The 24,633-nt window shown below is 34.9% G+C and overlaps 1 protein-coding gene across 3 annotated transcripts in view; it reads right to left on the bottom strand.

Annotated features, from left to right (window-relative positions):
• Window positions 1-24,633, bottom strand: part of LOC149844289 (uncharacterized) — a 76,333-nt gene that overhangs the window by 31,086 nt on the left and 20,614 nt on the right. For all 3 annotated transcript variants that reach the window (XM_090000481.1, XM_090000482.1, XM_090000483.1), the window contains exons 5-6: window positions 20,586-20,692; window positions 1,691-1,823 (exon numbers count right to left, since the gene is read on the bottom strand). In XM_090000481.1, the coding sequence (XP_089856607.1) occupies window positions 1,691-1,823; window positions 20,586-20,692 (240 nt within the window). The remainder of the gene's footprint in view (window positions 1-1,690; window positions 1,824-20,585; window positions 20,693-24,633) is intronic.

The raw sequence follows: 24,633 nt of genomic DNA, 5'->3' as shown, positions 1-24,633 counted from the left end.
CTTGACAGCATGAGTCTGATCAAGAATTAATAGTGATGCAATTGAAACATCTGAAACTTGAAAAAATATTTAATATGTTAAATATTGGAATACACAGGTTTGACTTGGGTCTACCGAATCCAATAACTTTACTCAGATTTCAGGTCACATTCAGTTTTTCAATGTTCGATTTCTCATCCGAATCTGATTTGTTTAAGATACTTCCTATTAGGTCCAATGTGGTAATATCTACATTCTAACTGAAACACATTTGCATCCCTAAAAATTAGTTTCTCACCAAATTTTAGAAAAAGACATCCTTTCTAAAATAGAAGAAAAAAATCATTTGCCCAGGTTGTGCTCGTTACATGCCATCCCGTGGGAAGCGGGTTTCGTGCAAAACAGGCATCTCCGCAAGAAAGTCATTTCCTGGGGGAAGGGAGCAACTCCATTTTCATATGTAAACCAAGCACTCGCATTTAATATGCGGACCCCGGATCCATTTTCCAGCAAAGGCATTCATTTCAGACCCCTTGGTAAAGAGACCCCTTTCACATGAAAGTGGGCGAAACAAATGCCCCTTAGAGATAAGATCATAGTATGAATATAAAAGATTGGAAAATCAGAATTGGACTAGGTTTCAATTATTATTTATAGGTTACTTTCAACTTCTTTACTTCTCACTATTTTATTGAATTTCTCATTCTTAGGGTTTTTCTTCTTTTACATCCCTTTTCTTTTTTCTTCCATGAATTATGTCTAAAATTACTTACACGTTCAACATAAGATCCAAAGAAGAGTACGACAACTTGATTCAGAATGTGTAACAAGGATCTGTAGGTTCAAGAAATCTGGACACAGTGACAAGAAAAAAAATTTATGGGGAAACAACTTTGGGCAACATTACTCCTTCCATATCTCAGACAAGTTTCACATAAGAGACAAAGAAAGACACTCGCTACACAGTTGTGCAATAGCTTCCAAATGGTAAGAGATACATGCTCAAGTATGTAGGACGACACATTTAACATAAAAGGTTACACTACAGGCTAAAGGAAGCCATTGAGATCACCAAATTAATGGATCTGATATATAAAAGGGCATCCCTTGAGTATGACTGCAATGTGAAGAAACGCACACATGCACGCACATGTGTGCATACACGCAATGCACACACACATGCACATGTGCACAGGCACACACGAGAGCATGCATGCACACACATGCACAACCTTTATGCAGAGTAATAAGAATATACCATCTTAAACATGAGGACAGTTGTTAATATGCCTTCCTGTCATTATACTGGACAAAACATTGTTGTGTTGACAACTTAAGGGAAAACATGCACGACCCAATATGAACATTCAATGGAAAGAAGCCTGAAGAGGCTTCCAAACAGTTCTGTTTTCATCTTTTATGCTTGTGCGGTCCAGTTAGGATTTTATATATATTTATAAGTACCTACAAACAACACACTAGATCAAGGAACTTACTATGATTTTCAATGTTTGTAATAAGGTAGAGTCTCCAGGTTAAGCATATAAACAGTATAATGTACTACCTAGAAATAATACAATACTTACACAATTTTTTAGCTCAATAGTGTTAACTTTCATTCACGCTATTTATATCCAACATGGACATTAAAACGAGACCACTCAAGAAGAGATAAAAATATAAGATGAAAGACCAGGCAGTTTGAACTCACAGCTTGAGTTTGTACACTGCTATTCAAGTTTGAAGCAGAAAAGTCCTTGTTGATAACTTCAAACCCCCAATTGGGAACATAAAGCCCATACAGTAGCGAAATATATATTAAAGAAAGTAGGGATGCAAGAATCCTGCAAAATGAAGCAAAAGAATCTTATAAGCTTCATAGTTCAATAGATTATTCATGTATCCATATTTATTGGAAGCACTTTATATTTACAGTGATCAATAAGAATAGTTTTCTCATTGACCATCAGCTCAGGAGTCCTATGCTTGTTTAACACATAGGGACTGATTGGATGCACTTTATTTTATGTTTATTACCTTATTTTAAAAAACAAAGAACGCACTTAGTATAGGCTGAGGAATTTACTTTTTCCTATATGCTTATAGTTTCTCTCAAAGTACTATTATCATAAATTTAACTCAATCTTAACATAAAACAATTCATGTGTAAACCACTATGATACATGAGTTCAACCTAGGGATGCAAATGGGTCGGATCCAGGATGGAGGTTTTGCAATTTTTGGCTGTTTCAGATCCGATTCTGATTCCGATCCGAATCTCCATGTATTTAGCTGTTCTGGATCCGAACCGTTTTCATCCCTAGTTCAACCAGTTCAAACTCATGGGAACAATATGAATCATATAACAATCTACTTAACATTTTGCCAAACTTACACCTTTTGGTTCTTGCATCAATCTACATAGGGTCCAAAAAGCCTTGCATAAGTTTGAATTGGGCCCATTTTGAGACCACATCAAAGCAAAAATAAACCCACCTACTCTCAGCTTGGATGGTCATGGTTTGGACCGATATTAGACTCACAGTGTTCCTTTTGGATCCAATGAACATGACCCAAGTGGCTTTAACTTACATGTATATAAAAGTTGTTATTAAGCAATTTGTCATCCAAAACACACTATCCTTGAGATATTCAACAACAGTTTCCTTGAAAAAATATTAAGTTTTATTAGAAGAAAATCAAAGAAAAGGAGAAATAAAAAAGATACCCCTTAGTAGTGGTTTTCCCAAAAAAATTAAATGAAAAGGCATCAGTGTCGTAGATTATATATAAACCATAGTCACTTATTTGTTCAAGGTAATCCACTTTAAGGGTTTTCCTTCAAGAAAATCTCAGGAGCTTTAAAATTTAAAAATACAAAAAAAAAGGTTTTTGTATAATTTTTCTTGCAAAAATATAAGGAAATAAGTTTGAAACATAAAATACAAAAATTGGGCATAACATATATAAAATAAGAATTGTTTTAAAAAATATTGTGGAAATATCATGGTAAAATCATGATATTATAGCAATATTTAAATTTTTGGCAATATTTTGCCAATATTATCATCTTACATGATTTTTCTGATTCACGATATTTTCAAAATATCAGTGATATTAGTGACAGTGGTAGAGACTAATACATTACAGACAAGATTTTCTCCAACTATATATCCACCAACTTAGATCTCTGCTAGTTACAAAGGCCAGATTCTATGATTCTATTTAGTGCTAATGATCATAAAAGTCCAAACGAGGTGCCCTCTTTTCCCATATGAGAAGCAATGGAAAGTGAAAAATGGATTGATGCAAAGAAACCATGATTCAAAGAATGGGTGGCCTTTAAAGCATAGTCACCAATATCATTCTCCGCAAGGTTTTTCTCGAGAGTTTTTTTAAGTTGTTTTTCTCATAAAAACCTTGGGAAAATATCTGGTCTTTATAATTTCAAAAAAGTATAATTAATAATAAAAATATAAGAAATAATAGGTTTTAAAATATTTTTCATGCAAAAAATATAAAGAAACAATTAGAAAAGTTTTTAAAATATAAAATAAACAAACAAAGATACTAAATATATATAAGATTTTTTTCAAAATCTCGGGAAAATATTGTGATATTTTGAAAATTCCAGAAAATTATTGGCTGACCTTGAAATACTAATAATATCGTGATGTTTTCAAGATACTGGCGATATAAATGACTATGTAATAAATCAATACAATTTAATATAAATTTAAAAATGAACAGAAATTTCACTAAATACTCCAAATTTCCAAAAATGTTTATGACATTTTCCTAACTCTTAAAATGCCAATTTTTTTAAAGAATCAAGGAATCTCACCTACCATCTTGCAAACAAATATTATAATATTTTGAAAGTACTTGCAATTGTTGTAAATAGTGTTCAAGATAATGAGAAAAGGGAATGGTTACCAATGATTTAGGTTCTTTTTCATGAAATGTACATATCACAGAGGTGAACTAATAAGAAGCTTTGCAAAATGCTATTCAGGAAAATTTCATCAATGTTTAGGAGAAAATAATAAAGGAAAGATGAAAATAAAAGTTAAAACTTTTCCAAGTCATGGGACCATATAACTGTTATTGATTCATATTGTTAAGATATTATATAATATATATAATTATATATATAGTTCTATATACATGTATGAATATATATATATATATTCATTTTGTGTGTAAATTGAAACACCCATCAGGAGTATTTCAGTCATTTCCTTTGATGTGATAGGCGCAGTCCAGTAGGGACTGCATTGTCTTTTTGTCTTTTATCTTTTTATTTTCCTGTTTATTTTTATTTTTGTTTTCAGTCAAAGGACTGTTGGGGCAGTCCAACAGCCAGCTAGACTGCCTCCCATGACCTCTCTTTTGTATCCCTTCCTCTCTCTTATGTGCTTATAAATAGGAGAATTCCCCTTTTTTAATGTTAATGTTTTCCTAATCATTCTAACTCCTTTGTGAATTTTATTATGAATGAAATATTATTATTTTTATATTGTTGTTCTTGCTCTTGTGCCTTAATGCATGGTATTGCCCATAGTAGCTGTTTGTATTGCCTATGTTGGCACTTTGTATTGTCCCTTAGTGGACTTGTGCATGTGCACTTTGTGTTTATGTCATTGTAATCCCTTTGAGGCACTTGTTTTGTTTTTCCACATATTTCATTACATGGTATCAGAGCCAAAAAAATTCTTGTTTTTTTGTTTTTTCGGGTCTTCGGATTCTTTGGTTCGTGTTTGTGTTTTGTGAAGGAATATTGATCGATATATGGCTTGGATTCAAGGGAGATCTTGAGCTGGTATGTATCTTAAATATTTATATATATAATTATCTTTTGAAGTTGTCTATCTCATGCTTTATACATGAGAAAAAACACTTATTTTTCTTATATGTGAAAAATTATTTGTTATTTCTTAAAAACCTTTTTTTTGAAATTTTCGTTGTTTTTGTTTATTAGTAAACGATTGGGTTTTCTTGAAAACCCTTGGGTATATGGGGTTATTTGATAAAAAGTTAAAATGTTTGTTTTAAATTTGTTAGATTGAAATTGCATTCATATTTGTGCTAATTTATTAAAATGCTTTTATAAATCCTTTTAATGTGCAAGTATGTGATCTAATGTTTTTTTGAAGTTTGTGTGTTCTTGACCTTAGATACTTTATTTGAACATTTTGTGGTTATAAGTATCAAAACATGTCATTATGTATGATTTCAAATTTATTGTGTGTTTTATCATTGGACATTGATGAACTCATCATATTAGCGTTGTTTCTTTATTGCTAAATATCTTAAAATGGTTTGAAATATTTATTTTAATAATGGTTTTGTGTGATTTTCACAAGTATGATCTTATGAGATTTTGTTTAACTTATGTACTCTTATATGGTATCATATGTGGTTGGGTCTTAGTGATCATGGCTACCTTGTTATAAATTTGAATACTTAATCTTTGTACACTTATGATAGTCTTTCCATACCTATTGATGAATGAGTTTGTTTATTTGTGCATAAGGTTTTGAGCATGATTTCTTTATGTATAACTTGTTCTTTTATGGGTATTATGCTCTCATCCTTGAGGAATTTATGTTAAACTCATCTATGAGATTTATGAATTTATATGCATTGTAAAAAAATTTAAAATTTTATTTATGTTATTATGTGCTCTTTTGTTGATTCTTTAGTGGCCCTTGTGATTGCGTTATAACTCTTTAATGAACATTATCTTACATGTATGTGCATGGATTAAGTGTTATGCTTTTTTGCATACTTGTGATATTCAATAAAATATTATTTTTTAAAATTATGAGCCTTTCTTGTGTGTATCTCTTGGTGGGTCTTGCGAGTGTGTGTTCCTTAGAGAACATTTTTTGTGCTTGTTCACTTAATATTGGTGGATATTTAGGTTCGTAATTGAAGGCTCCTTTGATCTTTTGTAACTGTACCATTTGTAGTTCACTTTTGTCCTTGTCCATTTTGTATCTATTGATGGACATTCTTGTCAAAGACTCTCATTGATGAACATTTTATCTTGTCATATGATTGCATTTGTTGCATGTTTTTACTAAATCCTATTTGAGGATTACATTTGATTTGAAATTTTTGCCCAATCGGTTCTTGTTCCTTAGAATGTATCTTTCAAGGATTTTTTATTTGCCTCTTTATATGGCTCTGTTAGTTCATCACTCTTCTTCCGATACATCCATTATTATTTGTTTGGCTTTATCAAGGTGAGTTGTATACACTTCTGTGTTGTGGAGCTAGAGTTAGTTGTTGAGGTGAGTTATATGTGCACCTTTGTCTTCTTGTCAATATAGATTGTCAAATGCTTTGGCTATGACTGACGATTGATTGACCTCTAGTTCTATGAGTGTGTTGTATCACTCATTTGTTTTTTTTTTGGTACCTCGATGTTATGGAGCCATAGTTAGTTGCTGATGTGAGTTATGTGTGCACCTCTATCTTTTGGTCAATATAGATTGTAAAGTTTATGGATGTTGTGTTGACACTTGTCTTGGCTCTGACTAATAGTTTATTGACATCTGGTTCTATGAGTGAGTTGTATCACTCGATTGTTTATTTGGCCTTGATTGTTTATTTGATGCTTGTATCGATTTTTGTTAAGTGATGGCTCTATTGTTATTTGCTTTGATTTGAATATTGTTTTTCAAATCTTCTTGCTTATTTACATTTGTTTATCTTCATTACAGTATATTTGCCTATCTTGATTTTTCCACTCTTCCCTCTTATTTGAGTGACCTTTTTATTTGATAAGAGATTTTTGTTTATTAGTTTTACAACCATATTTGTGGTGAGTTATGTGCACCCGTTGTAGTTGATGTTGTTTACAGTTTTACAATCATTTGTGAGGTAAGGGATGTGCACCTCTTATGGTTGTACTTGGTATTTGACCCATAAGTGGTCCTTGTTTATTCACACTTTTTGTGTTTGTAAAGCCCATAAGTGGCATTATGATTGATCTCTTGTCCTATAAGCAGGTACACTTGAATTTTGAGGATTTTGAGTTGTAGGTCAAAGAGGTGGTTGCCTGTGGTGAGCAAATTGGTGTTTAGATTTGCAAATATCATTCCCTTTGTTATGTGGGATTTTAAAAATCTCTCCATGAAATTTCTAAACTTTTATTACTTGTTTTTCCTTGTATGGAAAAATGTTTATTGATAAAATTTCATGCATCTTATATGCATTTCATTGATAATATATATATATATATATATATATATATATATATATATATATATTAAAGATTGTTGTTTGGTCCTTTGTGCTTAAACCAATTTTAGGTTGTGTGAGTGAATCCTAATGAGTTGTGATTTATAAGTTTGTTGTCATTCATTATTAGATGCATTAAAATGCTTTAATTGCATGTTAGATATATATGTTTCATAGTGATTATCTTGTTCACATTGTTGTGTGCATGAATTTAATTAACTCCTCTTTTCTTAAGGGCTCTCTTTTGAATTGTTATATTCTATATGCATGTTGTCATATTTGCTTAGTATAATTGATGATTTGTTATTTCATTTTGAGTGCTTTTCTAAAAACTTTGGGATATTATTTATGCATGACGACTGCTTATTTTTTCTTGATAATTTATATGTCCTGATCAAATTATCTTACGATCAATATTCATGTTTTTTTTGAAAAATATGTTGATTTTGGGTTTATGATTATCTAAATTTGATTTCATAAAAATTTCTCTTTGAAGTATGCCCCTCTTATCCTTCTTAATGATTGTCCAATGTTTCTAAAATTATTGCTACTTTATTTGAAAATTCTACTTCAGTGTTATTCTTGTTCAATATATATATATATATATATATATACATATATATATATATATTTATTTATTTTTTTGAAACTTTATAACTATTTGGTTGGGACATCTTCTTTTGTATAGTTGGAACCTTTGTTTTGTTCTCTTTGCATGTTCTTAAAGATGCTATGGGTTGAGAAAGAAATTCTATTTTGGATGCATCATAAAGATAGAGATAGTCGATGCAGGTTTTTTGGCGAAGATTATCATTGAAAACTTGAATCCTTCTTGTTGTTTCTTTTTGTATTTTCGGTATATCACACCCTAAGTTTGAGGGAGAGTGTTAAAATGTATTGATTCATATTGTTAAGATATTGTATAATATACATATTTATACATATATATATATAGTTATATATATATATATGTGTGTGTGTGTGTGTGAATATATATAATATTCAGTGTTGTGAAAAGCGTTGAGGCGCTCCACCAAAATCTGAGGCGAGGCGTAAAGCGTAAGCCTAAAAAAATTAAAATTAAAAAAAAAACTATAAAAAATATCTAAAATTACAAAATAAATAAAAAAATGCTTTATTGATGAAGCAACAACCAACCAGAAATAAAAAATCTCAAATAAATACTGAAAAAATATGAGATTAACTTGTAAAAGTAACATTAATGCAACAACTTGATCTACGTAAGTATCTAAGAAATAGAATATGAGCATTCATTTAATAAAAAATTAACATTAACAACGAAATGCATATTAGCATTAACATCATGTCATAATTAGAAAATGCATGTTAGCATTAACAACTAAATGTTAATATATTTGTCCAAAACTCTTTAAAATGAGTGTTAACATTCACAAGTGCAAATGAAAGACTCAAAAAACATATAAATGCCCATAGCCCTATGATATGAATTAGGGTCTAGGTTCTTCTTGTGTCTCGTCATCATCAATATCTAAGTTTTCAATGTCATCATCTGAGGAATCCATATAAATAGGTTTTCCTTCATCCTCATTCTCTGCCTCTTCATCATTTGCATTTTCTTCCTCCACATCCTCGGTCACTTCTTTTGCTTTTCTTTTTTTTTCAATAAAAAATCATGTATTAAATATTTATTTTATCTAATTAAAAATATATATTTATATTCATAGCAAGGTAAAAAAAATATAGCTTTACCTCGATCTCTTGAAAACCTATTTTGCTTAGAACCACTTTGTAAATCATAAGGTTAAGTGACTTTTTCAATAGGCACATGCTCAATGGCATTTATGTCGAAGTTTAGATCCAACCATGAATCCTCCAACCAATTGAGATCACCAAGCAACACTGGATCTTCCTTCTCCACAATCCACTCATTGTATGAGTCTATATGATCTAGACATATAGGGTCTTTGGTAGCCCTGCTCCTCATATTTCTCTCTCTTAATTTCATATTGTACATTACAAAAACCAATGCATTCATCTTCTCTCGTTCAAGTCAATTACTCCGTTTTGTATGCACCTATAATTTCAAATCATTGATAATCAATTATAAGATAATTACACTTATAAAAATGTATTTCAAAAATAAAATACAAAGTCACAAACCAATGAGAAAGTACTTCAATTCTTCTCACAGCCTGATGCACTGCACGTCAAACTTAGAATTTGGATTGCAAAATTCATCAATTCAGAATTTTCGTGCCCAAATGAACTCCACCAATCAGCTGCATTCAAATAAAACAATAAAAAATTGATAAAAACATAAAGAAAATATTAACAAATAACATAATTGCAAACTTACCAGGACTTTTAAATTTTCTTGTTGTAACGGTTGCCTCTCTACCAAACAATGTCACATGGGTGCGGGTGCGGCGCAATTTTAAAAATTTTGGACACAGGGACTCAGCGATATATATATATATATATATATATATATATATATATATAAATTTATTTTTTTTTAGTTTTTTCACCCTAAAAATGGATGAATATAAACTCGGTCAACATTGACAGAGTCCAAAACGAGGACAGACTTGGCCTCGATTCGTTGACCGAGTCTGACTCGTCGTTGACCGAGTCTGGACCGTGTCCTAAATCGCACCCGTGTCGGGGCGTGTCGACTCAGGTGCAGCGCCTCCCTAGTCGAGTCCGTGTGACTTAGCTACCAAACAACCCCTTTGCCTTTTTAAATGCATCAATTTGTGTTGTAATTTTCAACCGAACATTTGCATCAGAAACTAATTTTTTAAAACAATCATAAAAGTCACTCATAACTTCTCCATCCAGGTTGAAGTTGTCAGCATAATGAAAATGAGGATTTAAATAATAGGCAGTTGCATGCAAAGGCATATGAAGTTCCAAGTCCCATAGTCTAACAATGATATCCCAAATAAGTTTATATTTTTTCAACCTTGTCAAGGTTTGAAGCAATTTTCTCATTTGCTCTATCCATTGCCTCGTACAAAAATCTCATAACAGGCTCATCTGCATTCACTAATCGCAGCACTTTCACGAGAGGCAGTGTAGCTTTAATTGTATATAATATGACAGGCCAAAACTTATGATCATTAAGAACAATATAAGAAATGTTCTAACCATCAGATTTTTTATAGTAATTAGATGATCTAAAATTTGAAGACAAGAACATCGACTTCAACTCTTTCTTATAACATCCAATACTATGAAGCATGAGATATGTTGTGGCAAACGAGTGACGGTTGGACGTAGAAGTTTTTTATTCTTTGTAAACTTTATCATCAAATTTAATACTCATGCATGACTATAGATATATCTTGTAATTTTTTTGTTTTTTCCACTGTATCTTTAAAAATTAATATATTTCTAATATCTTCTAACATCATATTCAAGCAATGCGCCGCACATGGTGTCCAACAACATATTTTTCCTGTTGTTAACATATTCTCAGCTGCCACATAATGTGATGCATTATCTGTAATGAATTACACCACATTACTTTCACCAACTTCTTTAACAACTTCTTCAAGCTTACACAAATTTGCACCAGTTTTTTCCATGTCGTTGATGTCAACGAACTTCAAAAACATTGTCTCAGATGAGCTATTCACAAGAAAATTAATTAAGTTTTTTTTCTTCCTTTTCCATCTGTCCAAGCATCTGCCATAATGTTGCAACCAACTTTTGGCCATTCTTTTTTGAACTCCTTTAAAATTTTATGAGTACAATCTACCTCGTCCTTCAAAATCCACCTTCTGATCTCGTGGTAAAAAGGTGGTTTGAACCCTCGCCCATAATTTGCAATAGCTTCTACCATTACACCAAAATAAATATGGATTGTTGCAAAGATTAAATGATAGGGCATTTGAATAAAAAAATCTACCAATGGCACGACATACGTTTTTTCTCTATCCCCTTTGAAAGAGTGTTTATTGTGGTTTATCGTGTTTCTTTATTCACAAAGAGGTTCATGGAACCACCTGTGTTTGTTTTTTCATCACGATCCACTGGTTTCTTTGTTCACATTATCGCCTGTTGATGATCCAAAATAAACACTCTTGATTTTGAACTTGTTTTGTTCATCCTCTTTTTTCTTTTGCTTCTGATCCCTTAGATGATTCTGAAAAACATTTTCACATCAAGTAGAACCGCTTCGCACATGCTTACACCATGTTTCGTGCCAGATAAGTGATGTTTTAACCTACAGATGCCTTCTGTAGTCTTTTTATGACAGTAATTGCAAATTACATATCCTACGAGTTTGGGATCTTTAGTGAGATTTGAAACTTTAGCTCAATAATCACATCCTACATCTATTCCCATTGTTCAACTGCATAAATGCATATTAACACAGAAATTTATAAAAACTCAAAGAGTTAAAAAAAACTAAGACAATGCTTTATATAATCCAATGAAATCAGATTCATATTCAACAAGAATCAACATATATAACTTAAAAACTAATTAAATAACTTGAAAACTAATTATATAACTTGGAAACAAATTATATAGTTGTGAAAAAAACTGACCATACATGTTTTTTATACAAGGGCTACATAAATTCTATATAAGCCATATAGATGAACCTATACAAGCCTCTTGATGTAACATGGCTATTTAAGGGATATAACTAGCCACTTGTTTGATGTCAAAAGTAAAAAAGAACAAAGAAAAAAAAATGTGAAGTGCAATAGCCATTGACAAGGCATAAGGTACAAATGAGGAATTATGAAACCTAACAGTTGCTGAAGTTTTAACCACAGATTAGTCGGTTACTGCATATCAGAATTTTGTACCCCAATACACATATTTGAAACTCAATCTAATTCTGTTTTCTACTATGTGACATGCAAAATACAAGCAACGGTCTTTGAATAAAGAGGCATAAATACCATGGCTTGAAGATGAGTAACATTAAAGCCACAATTAAAATTATAAGAAAATAAGGTGTCAAGCATACTTAGCAAGATAAGAAAACAACAAAAATAATTTAGAAACAGCAGATAGTAAAAATCAACCACTAATGTTGTTCTTTACCAGTTTTAAGAATAAACATTATGACCAACAACAAAGCCAAACTAACAACTCAGACATTCACATTTAATCATTATGTTATACCGAGTTTTAAACATGAAATTAGTCATTTGGTATTAGTTATGTAATAAGTGTTGGAGTCGGCTAGGGAGACGGCCTGCAAAATTAGAGAGGAGAGAGAGAGGAAGCAAAGAATCGTATTTCATCTATCGATAGTTAGGTCTAATCTCACTTAAATAGAGAGATTAGACCAGGGTTACCGGAAGCGCCTAGCTAAGGGGGAGTGCGCTTCCCCGAAGCACGCTTCGGAAGCGCGAAACGTCGCGCTTCCGAAGCGTGGAGGGAAGCGTCCCCCTTTTTTGGGAAGCGTGCTTCCCTTTAATGGGGGACGTGTTTCCCTTTAATGGGGGATGCACTTCCCTTTAATGGAAAGCGCGCTTCCCATCACGCTTCCCCCTCGCTTCCCCCACGCTTCCCCCTCGCTTCCCCTGTTTTTTTTTTTTTTCAATTTTTTTGTATTTTGTATTTTATATTTTTTATTTTTATTTTTTTTCGCTTCCCCCTCGCTTTCGAGACGCTTCCTAGGTCGCTTCTGAGACGCTTCCTAGGTCGCTTCCGAGACACTTCCCGAATCGGTCCTAAGTGGTCCCACGCTTCCCCGCTTCCTAAAATTTTGAAAGTGCATCGCTTCCCGCTCCCGCTTCCCGTATCTCTTCCCGCTCCCGCTTCCTCAACTGGCAACCATGGATTAGACCCACCTTATTTACAATAAAGCCCCTGTCACATATGAGTAGTTACTAAACTACCCATATGTGACGACTACTTCTTAACACTCCCCCTCAAGCTGGAGCATATATATCAATAATGCTCAGCTTGTCACAACATTTCAAAAAATTTGAACTCGCTAAAGGTTTTGTGAAGACATCAGCAATTTGGTTTTCTGAAGATATGTGCTTGGTGCAAATGTACCGAGTCTGAACCAGGTCACGTACATAGTGACAATCCACCTCAATATGCTTTGTTCGTTCATGAAATACTGGGTTATTAGCAATATAGGTGGCAGCTCTATTATCATATATCATCTCCATAGGTAATAAGACTTTCACTTGAAGATCAGTCAACACATATTTAACCCACATCATCTCAGCAACAGTTTGAGCCATAGCCTGATATTCTGACTCAGCGCTTGACCTAGCAACAACAGTTTGTTTCTTGCTTCTCCAAGTAACCAGATTCCCTCCAACAAACACACAGAATCTAGTTGTGGACTTTTTGTCAACAATAGACCCTGCATAATCTGAGTCTTTGTAGGTTTGTCCATAAATTGACTTATCTTGCTCACTGCGAAAGATATATCAGGTCTGGTCACAGTCACGTATAATAGCTTGCCAACCAGGGAGCGATGGATTTTTCATCAAACAGATGAGAATTGGGATCCATAGGAATCTTTGCAGGTTTGGCACCTAACATCCCTGTCTCCTTCAGCAGGTCCAAGACATATTTCCGCTGTGATAAAACTAGCCCATCTTTACTCCTTGCAACCCCTATTCCTATGAAATATCTGAGTGGTCCCAGATCCTTAGTCACAAAGTGTTTCTGAAGATGGAGCTTTGTGTCAGAAATATTTTTTTCGCTGCTTCATGTGACTATAATGTCATCAACATATACTATCATGACAACAATCCATGTGCCGGTCTTTTTAATAAAAAGAGAGTGATCTGAGGCAGAGCGAACAAACCCAAATGCTGACATGACCTCAACCAGCTTGGAGAACCACGCACGGGGACTCTGTTTGAGACCATAGATTGCCTTGTTCAACTTGCACACCTTCAGACACTTCCCCGGAACTCCAAACCCCAGAGGTTGGAGTATGTAAACTGTCTCCTCTAGGTCTCCATAGAGAAAGGCATTTTTCACATCAAGCTGACATAGAGACCAACCATGGTGTACTGCGACAGACAAAAAAAGACGAATAGTCCCAAGGCGAGCAACAGGAGAGAATGTTTCAAAGAAGTCCGCCCCATAAGTTTGAGTGTAGCCTTTCGCAACCAGGCGAGCTTTAAACCTTTCAATCGATCCATCTGAGTTATACTTAATAGTATAGACCCATTTACAACCAACAATAACAGCTTCAGGTAGAGGATCAACTAAGTCCCATGTTCTTCGAGAAAGCAGTGCATCCATTTTATCCTACATGGCCTTCGCCCATTTGGGGTCTAGAAGAGTGTGATGGTGACTGAGAGGAGTTGATGTAGCAGATAATGCTAATACAAAATTCTTCATATTTTCCCAAGTCTGGCCTCGGAAACAAACTGAGAAATAGGATAAAGTGTACATTGCCTTTTTTCTTTCCGAAAAGCAATAGGTAAATCACCATCAACAAGAGAATCGTCTGTAGGGTCAGGAACACTCACCTCTGGAGAAGTTGATGGCACAGGCATAGAGTTGGGTGGAGCTCGATGTGTGTACTCCACAGGAGGATTTTTGTAACGAGACGGAGTCGGACTGGGAACAAGAGGCTCAAGGCGAACAAACTCTAATGGAAAAGGAGGAACAGGAAGAGGGAATGAATCACCTTGACGAGCATGTATTCTCAGAGAAGTACTCGAAAAATATGGGATAGACTCAAAAAATGAAACATCCGCACTAACATACTCTCTCTAGGATATGGGATCATAACAACGATATCCTTTCTGGTGCTTAGGATACCCAACAAAAACACATTTTATAGATTGGGGTGACAATTTATCTGGGTTAGGACCAAGTTTATGAACAAAGCACACACAACCAAACACCTTTGAAGAGATAAGGAAAAAAGGAGCTTCAGGTCTGAGAATTTGAATGGGAATACGATCTCCCACCGAGGTTGAAGGCATACGGTTTATTAGGTATCCCGCAGTTAGAACTGCATCTCCCCAGTAAGATGAAGGCATATTAGACTGAATCATAAGGCAACGAGCAATATTTAGGATGTGTCTATGCTTGCGCTCCGCTACTCCATTTTGTTGCGAGGTATGAGGACAAGAAGTCTGAAGTTGGATCCCAAGATTTTTGTAAAATTGTAATAAGTCAGAGGATTTGAATTCAAGAGCATTGTCAGTGCGAACAACTTTGACGCAAGAATTAAACTGAGTTTTTATTTCAATAATCAAAGATTTAAGAATAATGGGGGCTTCAACCCCTATCTTTTAACAAGAATACCCAAGATAATCTGGAAAAATCATCTACAATGACTAAATAATGACACTTAGAACGACTAAGAATTCTACTTGGACCCCAAACATCAACATGAAGAAGATCAAACAGATTTTGACTCAAAGGACTCTGACTGGACGGAAATGAACTCCTATCACACAGCAGAGTAGTGGACGGCGAGATGTGCGAAATAACTCTACGCAATTTAAGCAACGGAAGATGACCAAGACGATGATGCCAAAGCAGCGGACTAGAAGAGGACTCAACTGCGGAATCAACAGAGCCAACTGGTTGGTGTAGATAATAGACTTCACATTCCTCATAGCCTCCACCAATCGTCTTCCCCGTCAGCAAGTTCTGAAAAGTGCAACAGGCAGGATCAAATATTACTCGACAATTCAATTCCTTTAGAACACGACTAACAGATAACAAATTTTAAGGGAATGAAGGGGCATGGAGAACATTTGATAACTGAAGAGTAGGGGAGATAGAGATATTTCCCTAGCCAACAATGGGAGAGGAACTCCCATCGGCAAGAACAACCTTTTTATGATTAACAACACTATTCAACTTTGAAAAATCACATTCATTTTCACACAAATGGCTAGATGCCCCTGAATCAATAATCCACCTACTATTTTGGCAAGATAATTCATCACCTGCAGAGCATGCAGTATCAACCACGGTAGAACTAGACGAAATATGTGCCAACAAATCATCATACTCAGCCTGAGTGAGTGTAACCGAATCACTAGGAGGAACGGCAGGGGACTCGGGTTTGGCCACTTGTGTTGTAGGAACAACTTTAGCTAAAGATACAGGAGGTCGTCCATTCTTGTCAAAACATCTATCTTCTAAATGTCAAAATCTCCTGCAGTAAGTACACTGGAGCTTGCCTCGTCCTCCCGGACCTCGACCACGTCCACGACCTCGAGAATTAGGAAGAAAACCTCGGCCTCGACCATAGGAGACATACAGAGCAGAGGTTTGTGAGTCTGATTGAGATGAGGGAAGGGACATGGCAAGCCTGCTCAGTCGATTATATGCCTCAGCAAGAGTGGGAACATCTGAACTTTAGCAACTGAGAATTCAGTTGACAAGCAAGTTAGGAATCGAGCGACCATGGTATGCTCTTGGTGTAGTTTTTGTTTGTCACAACATAATGGTCTATGAGCATTTAGTCTCTCAAAAGCTGACTTCATGGAGGCATAATACTGGGCCAAAGTTTGTTCTCCTTGCTGCAATTTATAGATCTCCTGTTCTACTTGAAGAATATGACTAACATTGGTTTCTTGAGAATAAGCATCTTGCAAATTATCCCACATTTGTTTTGCAGAGGTGTAATAAATAAGCCCGTCGGCTATGTGAGGTTGCACACTATTCATAATCCAAGACATCACAATATCATTGTCCTCTTACCATGTAGCATACTTTCCAGTTTTTTCTATAGGCTCATTTTCCAACAAAATATGTTTTCGACGATGCCCTGAAATAGACATCACGAACGTACACGACCATCTAGCATAGTTAGTCTCATCCAACTTTACAGATGATCCGTATGAAAAAGGATTTGCAAAGGCCTTGTAATCGAACACACTTTCAGTCTTCATGTCTGACCGCTGCATATCAGCCATGAAACTACAACAACACGCAATTAACAACTGTTGAACCACACGCAACTAACAACTGCTGAGAACTCAGGTCTGACGTGCCCACCAACGACCAACCTTACACTGTCAGATTTTAATCATACTGATAAAATCTGATATATATAAAAAAACATGAACGTAATACGATGTCCAGATCAGAAACTATTGTGCACACCAACTACCAACAAAAAAAAACTGATTCTACCAAATTTGGATCACCCTGATAAAATCTGAGCTATTCACCTTAAAAGTTGCAACCAGACATATACCAAAAAAAAATTCCGACAACCTGCATATCACAACTGCATCTTCGGGCAATTTCGACATCAAGTTATCAACGCAACCATCAACAGCCATACATGCTGCTACGCACCATTGATACGGTGAGGGTTTCCCTGCTGCTGCGTGCACATACCTGCTTCATCGATTATAACGTCAGCCGTAATGAATACTGGCTGCATCACCATCAATCGACACTTTTATTTTTATTTTCAGACCTCGGTTGTGGTTATGAGGCTGCTGTGAAGCCCAGACTTGTTTTCCACACGGCGGTTCAGTCACTGCAGAAGCATCAGCAACCCCAGCGATATTGTAATCTCTTAGGCGACGCCAGCACTACTGCAGAGACGTCTTCAGGCAACGACGTCTCACGGCAATACAGACATGCGCGCATGCACACACACGTGCACACGCACACAGACACACATACACATACATATACATGTATGTACAATGCATGTTGTACAACATAAATTCTATCTATTTCATGTTGTATACCAGCCCAAAATTTAATGTTAAAGGAGAGTAGAACTCAACCGAACTGCAGAGTGCTATTTCGCACAGAAAAATAACAGAAAAGGAAAATATATACAAATTTCTTTCATATCTAAATGACAGAAAAATAAATAAAGAAAAATAACAAAAAAGAAATTTTGTAAATGAAGAGGGGAAGGAGCATTACCTAAATGAAAAAGCTTGCGTGGCCGAGAGAGACTGTGTGAGAGAGACGAGAGAGAGAGAGACTCCGTGAAAAAAGATAAAATTAGGGCCCCCGACCCTAATTAGGGTCGGGGGCCCTTTTTTAAACCCTAATTTTTGGTCAAATGGGGGCTTTGACCCCTCATTTCACAAAAATTTTAAGGCGTGCACCTCAAGGCGTATGAGGCACACACCTTGAGGCTTTTACGCTTTATACATGTGCCTCAAGGCATGAAGGCCCTCGCCTTGAGGCGAGGCACGTTTTTTGTGCCTTGAGGCACGTTTTTAATAACACTGATGTATATTGAAATACTCATCAGGGGTATTTTAATCATCTCCTTTGATGTAATAGGCACGGATTGCATTGTCTTTTCATCTTTTAATTTTCTTGTTTATTTTTATTTTTGTTTTCAGTCAAAGGACTTTTGGGGCAGTACAACAGCTAGCTGGACTGCCTCCATAACCTCTCTTTTGTATCCCTTTCTCTCTCTTTTGTGCTTATAAATAGGGGAATTCCCCTTTGTAATATTAATGCTTTCCTAAGCATTCTAACTCCTTTGTGAGCCTTATTATGAATGAAAAATTATTTTTTTATTGTTGTTGTTGCTCTTGTGCCTTAAATGCATGGTATTATCCATAGTGGTTTGTATTGCCTATGTTGGCACTTTGTATCATCCCTTAGTGGACTTGTGCATGCACACTTTGTGTTTATGTTATTGTAAGCCCTTTGATGCTCTTGTTTTGTTTTTCCGCATATTTCATTACAATAACATGATCTCATGGTGTTGTCATGATAATATCACAATAAATATGGCAACAAATTCAAATCCAATGATACTTTCAAAATATCAAGACAATCTCAAGATATTACCTCTTTGGAAAACCTTAGGATGAAAATATCAAAGAATTTCAAAATGATGGGGATATTTTATTGTATAGAGACATAACATAAGCAATGTCAATGAAAAGAGATACTGCCATAGAGGGTTATATAAATACTTTATCTCAATATGGTATGAAATGCCATAAAATATATTATTGTCTATGTTATAGAGACATAACATAAGCAAGTGTCACACTTCCCGACAACGCCACCAACACCGACACTCCTGGACATGGCACCGACACCATTTTTAAAATTAGGAGTATCCAAAAATTTGGACACGCGTGTCCAGTGTCCAGCACCTTAAAAGGTGTCTCAACACTTGTCCAGCAAGTGTCGTACCCGTATCTAGTGTTGGGTATCATAGACATAGGTATCCAGCTTTGTGAACACTTGTTAAACATGTGTCGAGTATTTTAGAGTTGGAAGATATTTATCTGCAAAGTATCCATCATGCCAGCAACGAGCATTCATCGCTCTCATTAGTCTTGATGATTTGTTTTGACTTTTTGTACTTAAAATCTTACATGTTCATATTACACCATTGACATTTGTGTAAATCATCAAGGATCAGATATTCAGATTGCAAATGAGAAAGGAATGTGCATTTTATATTTTATAGTTTTGCTTGCATAATTCTTTAAATCTCTCTTTTCTCTCTCTCATATATATATAGCCGTGTCCAAGTGTCCAGATTTTTAAGACCCACCATGTCGGACACTTCTTCCCGTGTCTGACACCCATGTCAGTGTCCAAGTAACATAGATTATTGTTAACAGTGTCTTTAGTACTTTCTTTTCTTTCCCATCATGGAAAAAGCATCTTCAAGTTAAAATACAACCCAAACGTCAAAACAATCAGAGTAATATGAAAGCAACAAAGCCACACAACTAAGGAATGACTAAAATGGTATGGCCTAAATTCATACAACAATATTATTCATATATTGTCTTCAAACAACTAAATTTCAATATCAATACTTCTTAAAACAGTTCGTTGGATCCATTCCAAAATTTTTGAACTTCAGCAGTTGGAGGAGGCCGTCTTCATAAATTTGCCACCCTGTCACACGGATACTCCATTTGGACTGCCATTCCGTATTCCTTTATATACAAGTCATACGGGAATCTTCATTAATATGGCTGTATCCCCATATCCGCAGCCATATCCATGTGACATAGCTGCAACCTGGTCTTAACAAGGTACACATAATTATCATGTACCAACTTAAAGCATTCTTTATACAGGCTAAAACAGGTATATTGAACATAGTTCTGAAGTTCTCATGATAAACTAGAGGAATGGGGGTAAAAAAGGGCTTATAAAAAGAAAAAGGATAAAAGGACTGCAAATCTCTAAAAATATTTACCAGAAAACAAACAAAAATGTCATCCGTAGATAGGCAAGACCGCAAGAGCATTATATGAGTTTAAATTTATGTAAGGATTAAATTGCCAGTCAAAAGTAAAAGACCAGTTTCAGTCCCACAGGCAGGATAGATAAATGTTGAAGAAAGCTAGAGAAGCCACTTGCCCAATAGATAAAGTTTTTTCACCATGCTATCATGAACAGAGAGACAATTTTAAAGAGAAGACATCACTAACCACTGAATCCAATATTTCTTCGCAAATGCCACCAGTGAGTCCACCACCGTATCTCCAACAAGCCAGATTTCAGCCACAGAAACAACCAGATATCCGATGGATATCCTCTACAGGTGGACACCATAATTAGATAACACATTATTATAGAAAAAAAATACCTCACATGAAGTCAACATGTCAAATACATACTCACTTAGGTTCTCACTGTAAGTAAGAATTAAACATTACAAAAGAAACCAAAAGCAATGCAAAGAAAGAATGTATTGATAAAGGTAATGACTTTGTTGGACAATGAGGACCATTTCAATCACATGCCAAATGCAACCAAAAAGGCATACTAGAAGATAAAATTACGAGAAAGAAAAACATAGAAAACACAGCTTGATACTATTTGATGTAGTCTCTATTATCTTTTTTATTGCAAATAAGAATATTGGTGGACCAGACAAAAAGGGTTTTTTAAGGATAAAGTAAGAAAATCTAGTTGATGGACGATATCCACATGTAAAAAACAAATATCTAGGGAAACATCTGAATTGAAAAACCAAGAAATGTTAGTTATTGGCCAAGGAAACCTGTCTGACACCACTGAGTACGATGTACACCTGGATACTCTTCCTTCAAATATGATTTGATAATGCATTTGTATGATACAAATTATGAAATGAAACAATATAACCAAAAGGAAGGGGAAAATACGCAATTATACTAAACTAAGTTTATTGAAAAAATAAATAAATTGAAAGAATAATGAAGACGCAGAATTACAAATCTTACAAACTGGGATGGACAACAATATATGTACCAAATAGGATGATTCTTTTGAAGGAAATACACATAATGACTATCGCAAAGAAAACCACGAGGAAGAGGTAAGGCAAAAAATATATAATTGGCTACAGGACATGACATTGCCCTCTAGATATTACAATGACAACACCATGCCATATTAAGCACAGGTACACGACATTGGCTTGAGGCAATTCCTCTACGCATATAAATTTCTTGGCAATATCAAGACACATAACACAACAACACCACTCAAACTGCGCACGGTCTTCGATTTATGGGTGTTAACAGGTCGGACCGTTACTGGACCCTTGTGAATCCGGGCTAGGATCTGACTCTGAGGTGCTGGTACCCCATCCAACCTTCTACCGTATGCAACACCACACTCAGGCCCTATAAGGATGACATAAACCAAACCCAGACCAGACCCAGTAAAATAATAAATTTCTTATGTTTATTACATTAAAAATTTGTGGATCTTAATCAGGCTCAGGTCCAGTATGAAATTTCATAGACTACACCAAGCTCCATGTGCTAATTTGACCCTATAGGTCTGACCCAAATAATTAATCAGACTACCTTTTTAACTAAACCAAAGTTCCTACTAGATCGGGTACAGTTCGGGATAGGGTCATATATATATATATATATATATATATATATATATATATATATATATATATATATATATATATATATATATATATATATTTTATTTATTTATTTATTTATCACTGTAATAGGTAAATACCCTCTAGGGGTATTTTCATCTTTTCCTTGTGTAATAGGTTCTGTCCTCTAGGGACAGATTTTCCTTTTTTTTCTTTATTTTTATTTTTGTATTGTCTTTATCTCAAAGACCAAGGACATTAAGGTCTTTTGCTCTTAAGAGTCATTGGAAGCATCCCAACGGCTATATTTATAGCCGTTGGGAGCTCCCAACGACTCCATAGGAGATCCCTTTTGGTTCTTCCTTTGTGTATACAAGGAACCTCTTATTCCCATGTTATGTAATGCTTTTCTTAAGCATTTATGCTCAATAAAAATGAATGGTTTTACATTTTATGTTTTTCTATTTAGTCCCTTAATGTTTTATATGCACTTAGTGCTTGTGTTGTTGCCACTTGATGGCTATTATTTTATCATATAGTAGACTTCTGCCTATGCACATTGTGTTGCGATCTTGTAAAGCCCTTAGCGGCATTGTTTTTGTATTTTTCGCTATTTCATTACATGATATCAGAGCCAAGAAAATGTTCACATTTTGCCTCTTTTGAGTCTTGGGATTCTTTGGTTCGAGTTTGTGCTTCGTGAAGGATTCATGATTGTTGTGTAGTATTGTTGGCATTTAGATGTTTTATTTGAACAAGTCATGATTATAAATGTCAAAGCATGTTCGTATTGTTAAACTTGGTTTTGTTCTTTTTTTATAAATTGTTATATATTTTAAAAAAAATGAGATATTTCAAAATAATGATGTTTTGTGTGCTTCACAAGTATAATTTTATGAAATTTTGTTCAAACTTGTGTTTAATATTTCTCTTTACTCTTGGTGTATTAAAAGTAGCATATGAAGTATTAAAAAAAATTATGATCTAGCTTATAAAATAAGCTTTATTGATATTTGACCCTTATGCACTTATGATTGCCTTAAATGATAAATAAGATTATGTGCATAAGGTATTGAGCATAATTTTTTATGGAAGTCATTCACTTTAATAAATGTCTTTTATGGGTCGTTTATGGGACAATAGTTATAATATTAGGTGTTTATATTTTTTATCCTTTTTGTGGTACTTATGATTATGTTATTAGTCTCATGGCATTATTTTACACGCTTTGCATGTGATTTAAACATTGTGTTGCATACTTAGTTTTGTAATGAGATATGCGGAAATACAAAGAGTGCTATAGGCACTTACAATGTCCTACAATGGACAAACAATAGCCAATTCCACAAAGGGACAATACATACACAACACAAAATATAAAAGTCTCTTTTATTGAAGAGAGAGAGAGAGAGAGAGCTCTAAAGAATGATGAATACAAAGGGGGTTCACCCCTATTTATACAAGAGGAAAGGAGAGGAAGGGAGGCCACAAGGGCCCTCAAAAGGTGCGCCAAAAGGGGGCTCCCATAGAGTCGTTGGGAGCCCCCAACGGTCACAATTGTGACTGTTGGGGGTCCCAACGATTCTATGGTGGGCCCCTTTATGTGGCTTTAAAAAATAGAAAAAAGAAAAACAAAAATAAAATAAATACAAAAAATAAAAAAGAAACAAAACAAGCACCCATATCGAGTATTGTGTGAAATAACCATAATACCCCTTTCGGGTATTATGGTGCAAAACATATATATATATATATATACATATATATATATATATTTTAACACCCCCCCTCAAACTTTACGAGGAGATGACCGAAAGTTTGCCTAGGAGAAACATAAAGCGAGGAGCAGGAAGGGATTTAGTGAAGAAGTCCGCCAACTGATATTCTGAAGTGACATATGGAAGAGTAATTGTTCCTCGTAAATATTCATCCCGAACATAATGACAGTCCATCTCGATATGTTTGGTGTGCTCATGGAAAGTATGGTTGCTTGCAATATATATGGCACTCTTGTTGTCACAGCATAACTTTGAAGCTCCAACAATATTAACCCCGATGTCTTTGAGAAGACTGCGAAGCCAAACTAATTTCATTGTTGTGGTTGCCATATCCCGGTATTCAGCTTCAGTAGAAGAAAGCGAGACTTTCTGTTACTTCTTGCACCTCTAGGCAATTAAGGAATCTCTTAGAAAAACACAAAAACTGGTAGTTGAGATTCTATCATTAGGGTTACCTCCCCAATCTGCATCAGTATAAGCAAGAAGATTTAAGGAAGAATATGAGGATAAAAATAGCCCTTTATTTACAGTGTTTTTGATGTATCGGATGATCCGGAGCATGGCGCTCATATGCACAGTTGTAGGAGCATGCTGAAATTGTCTTGCAGAGTGAACCGCGTGAGCGATGTCTGGTCTGGTAATGGTTAGGTAAGTGAGAGATCCAATGAGTTGTCTGTAGGGTGTGGGATCTTCCAGAAGAACCCCATCCTCCAACCTTAATTTGGCATTAATGACCTTTGGAGTCTCTACCTTTTTATCATCTGAAATGCCAGACTTAGTACATATATCTACAGCAAGCTTTATCTGTGACAAAATATATCCTCGAAGAAAATATGCTACTTCAATGCCAAGAAAATATCTAAAGAAACC

Source organism: Nuphar pumila, chromosome 3 (genome assembly GCF_984573655.1).
Source record: "Nuphar pumila chromosome 3, dmNupPumi1.hap1.1, whole genome shotgun sequence".
In the NCBI taxonomy this organism is placed as follows: domain Eukaryota; kingdom Viridiplantae; phylum Streptophyta; class Magnoliopsida; order Nymphaeales; family Nymphaeaceae; genus Nuphar; species Nuphar pumila.
The sequence above is the reverse complement of the archived record's forward strand: the minus strand, read 5'-3'. Positions and strand labels throughout refer to the sequence as shown.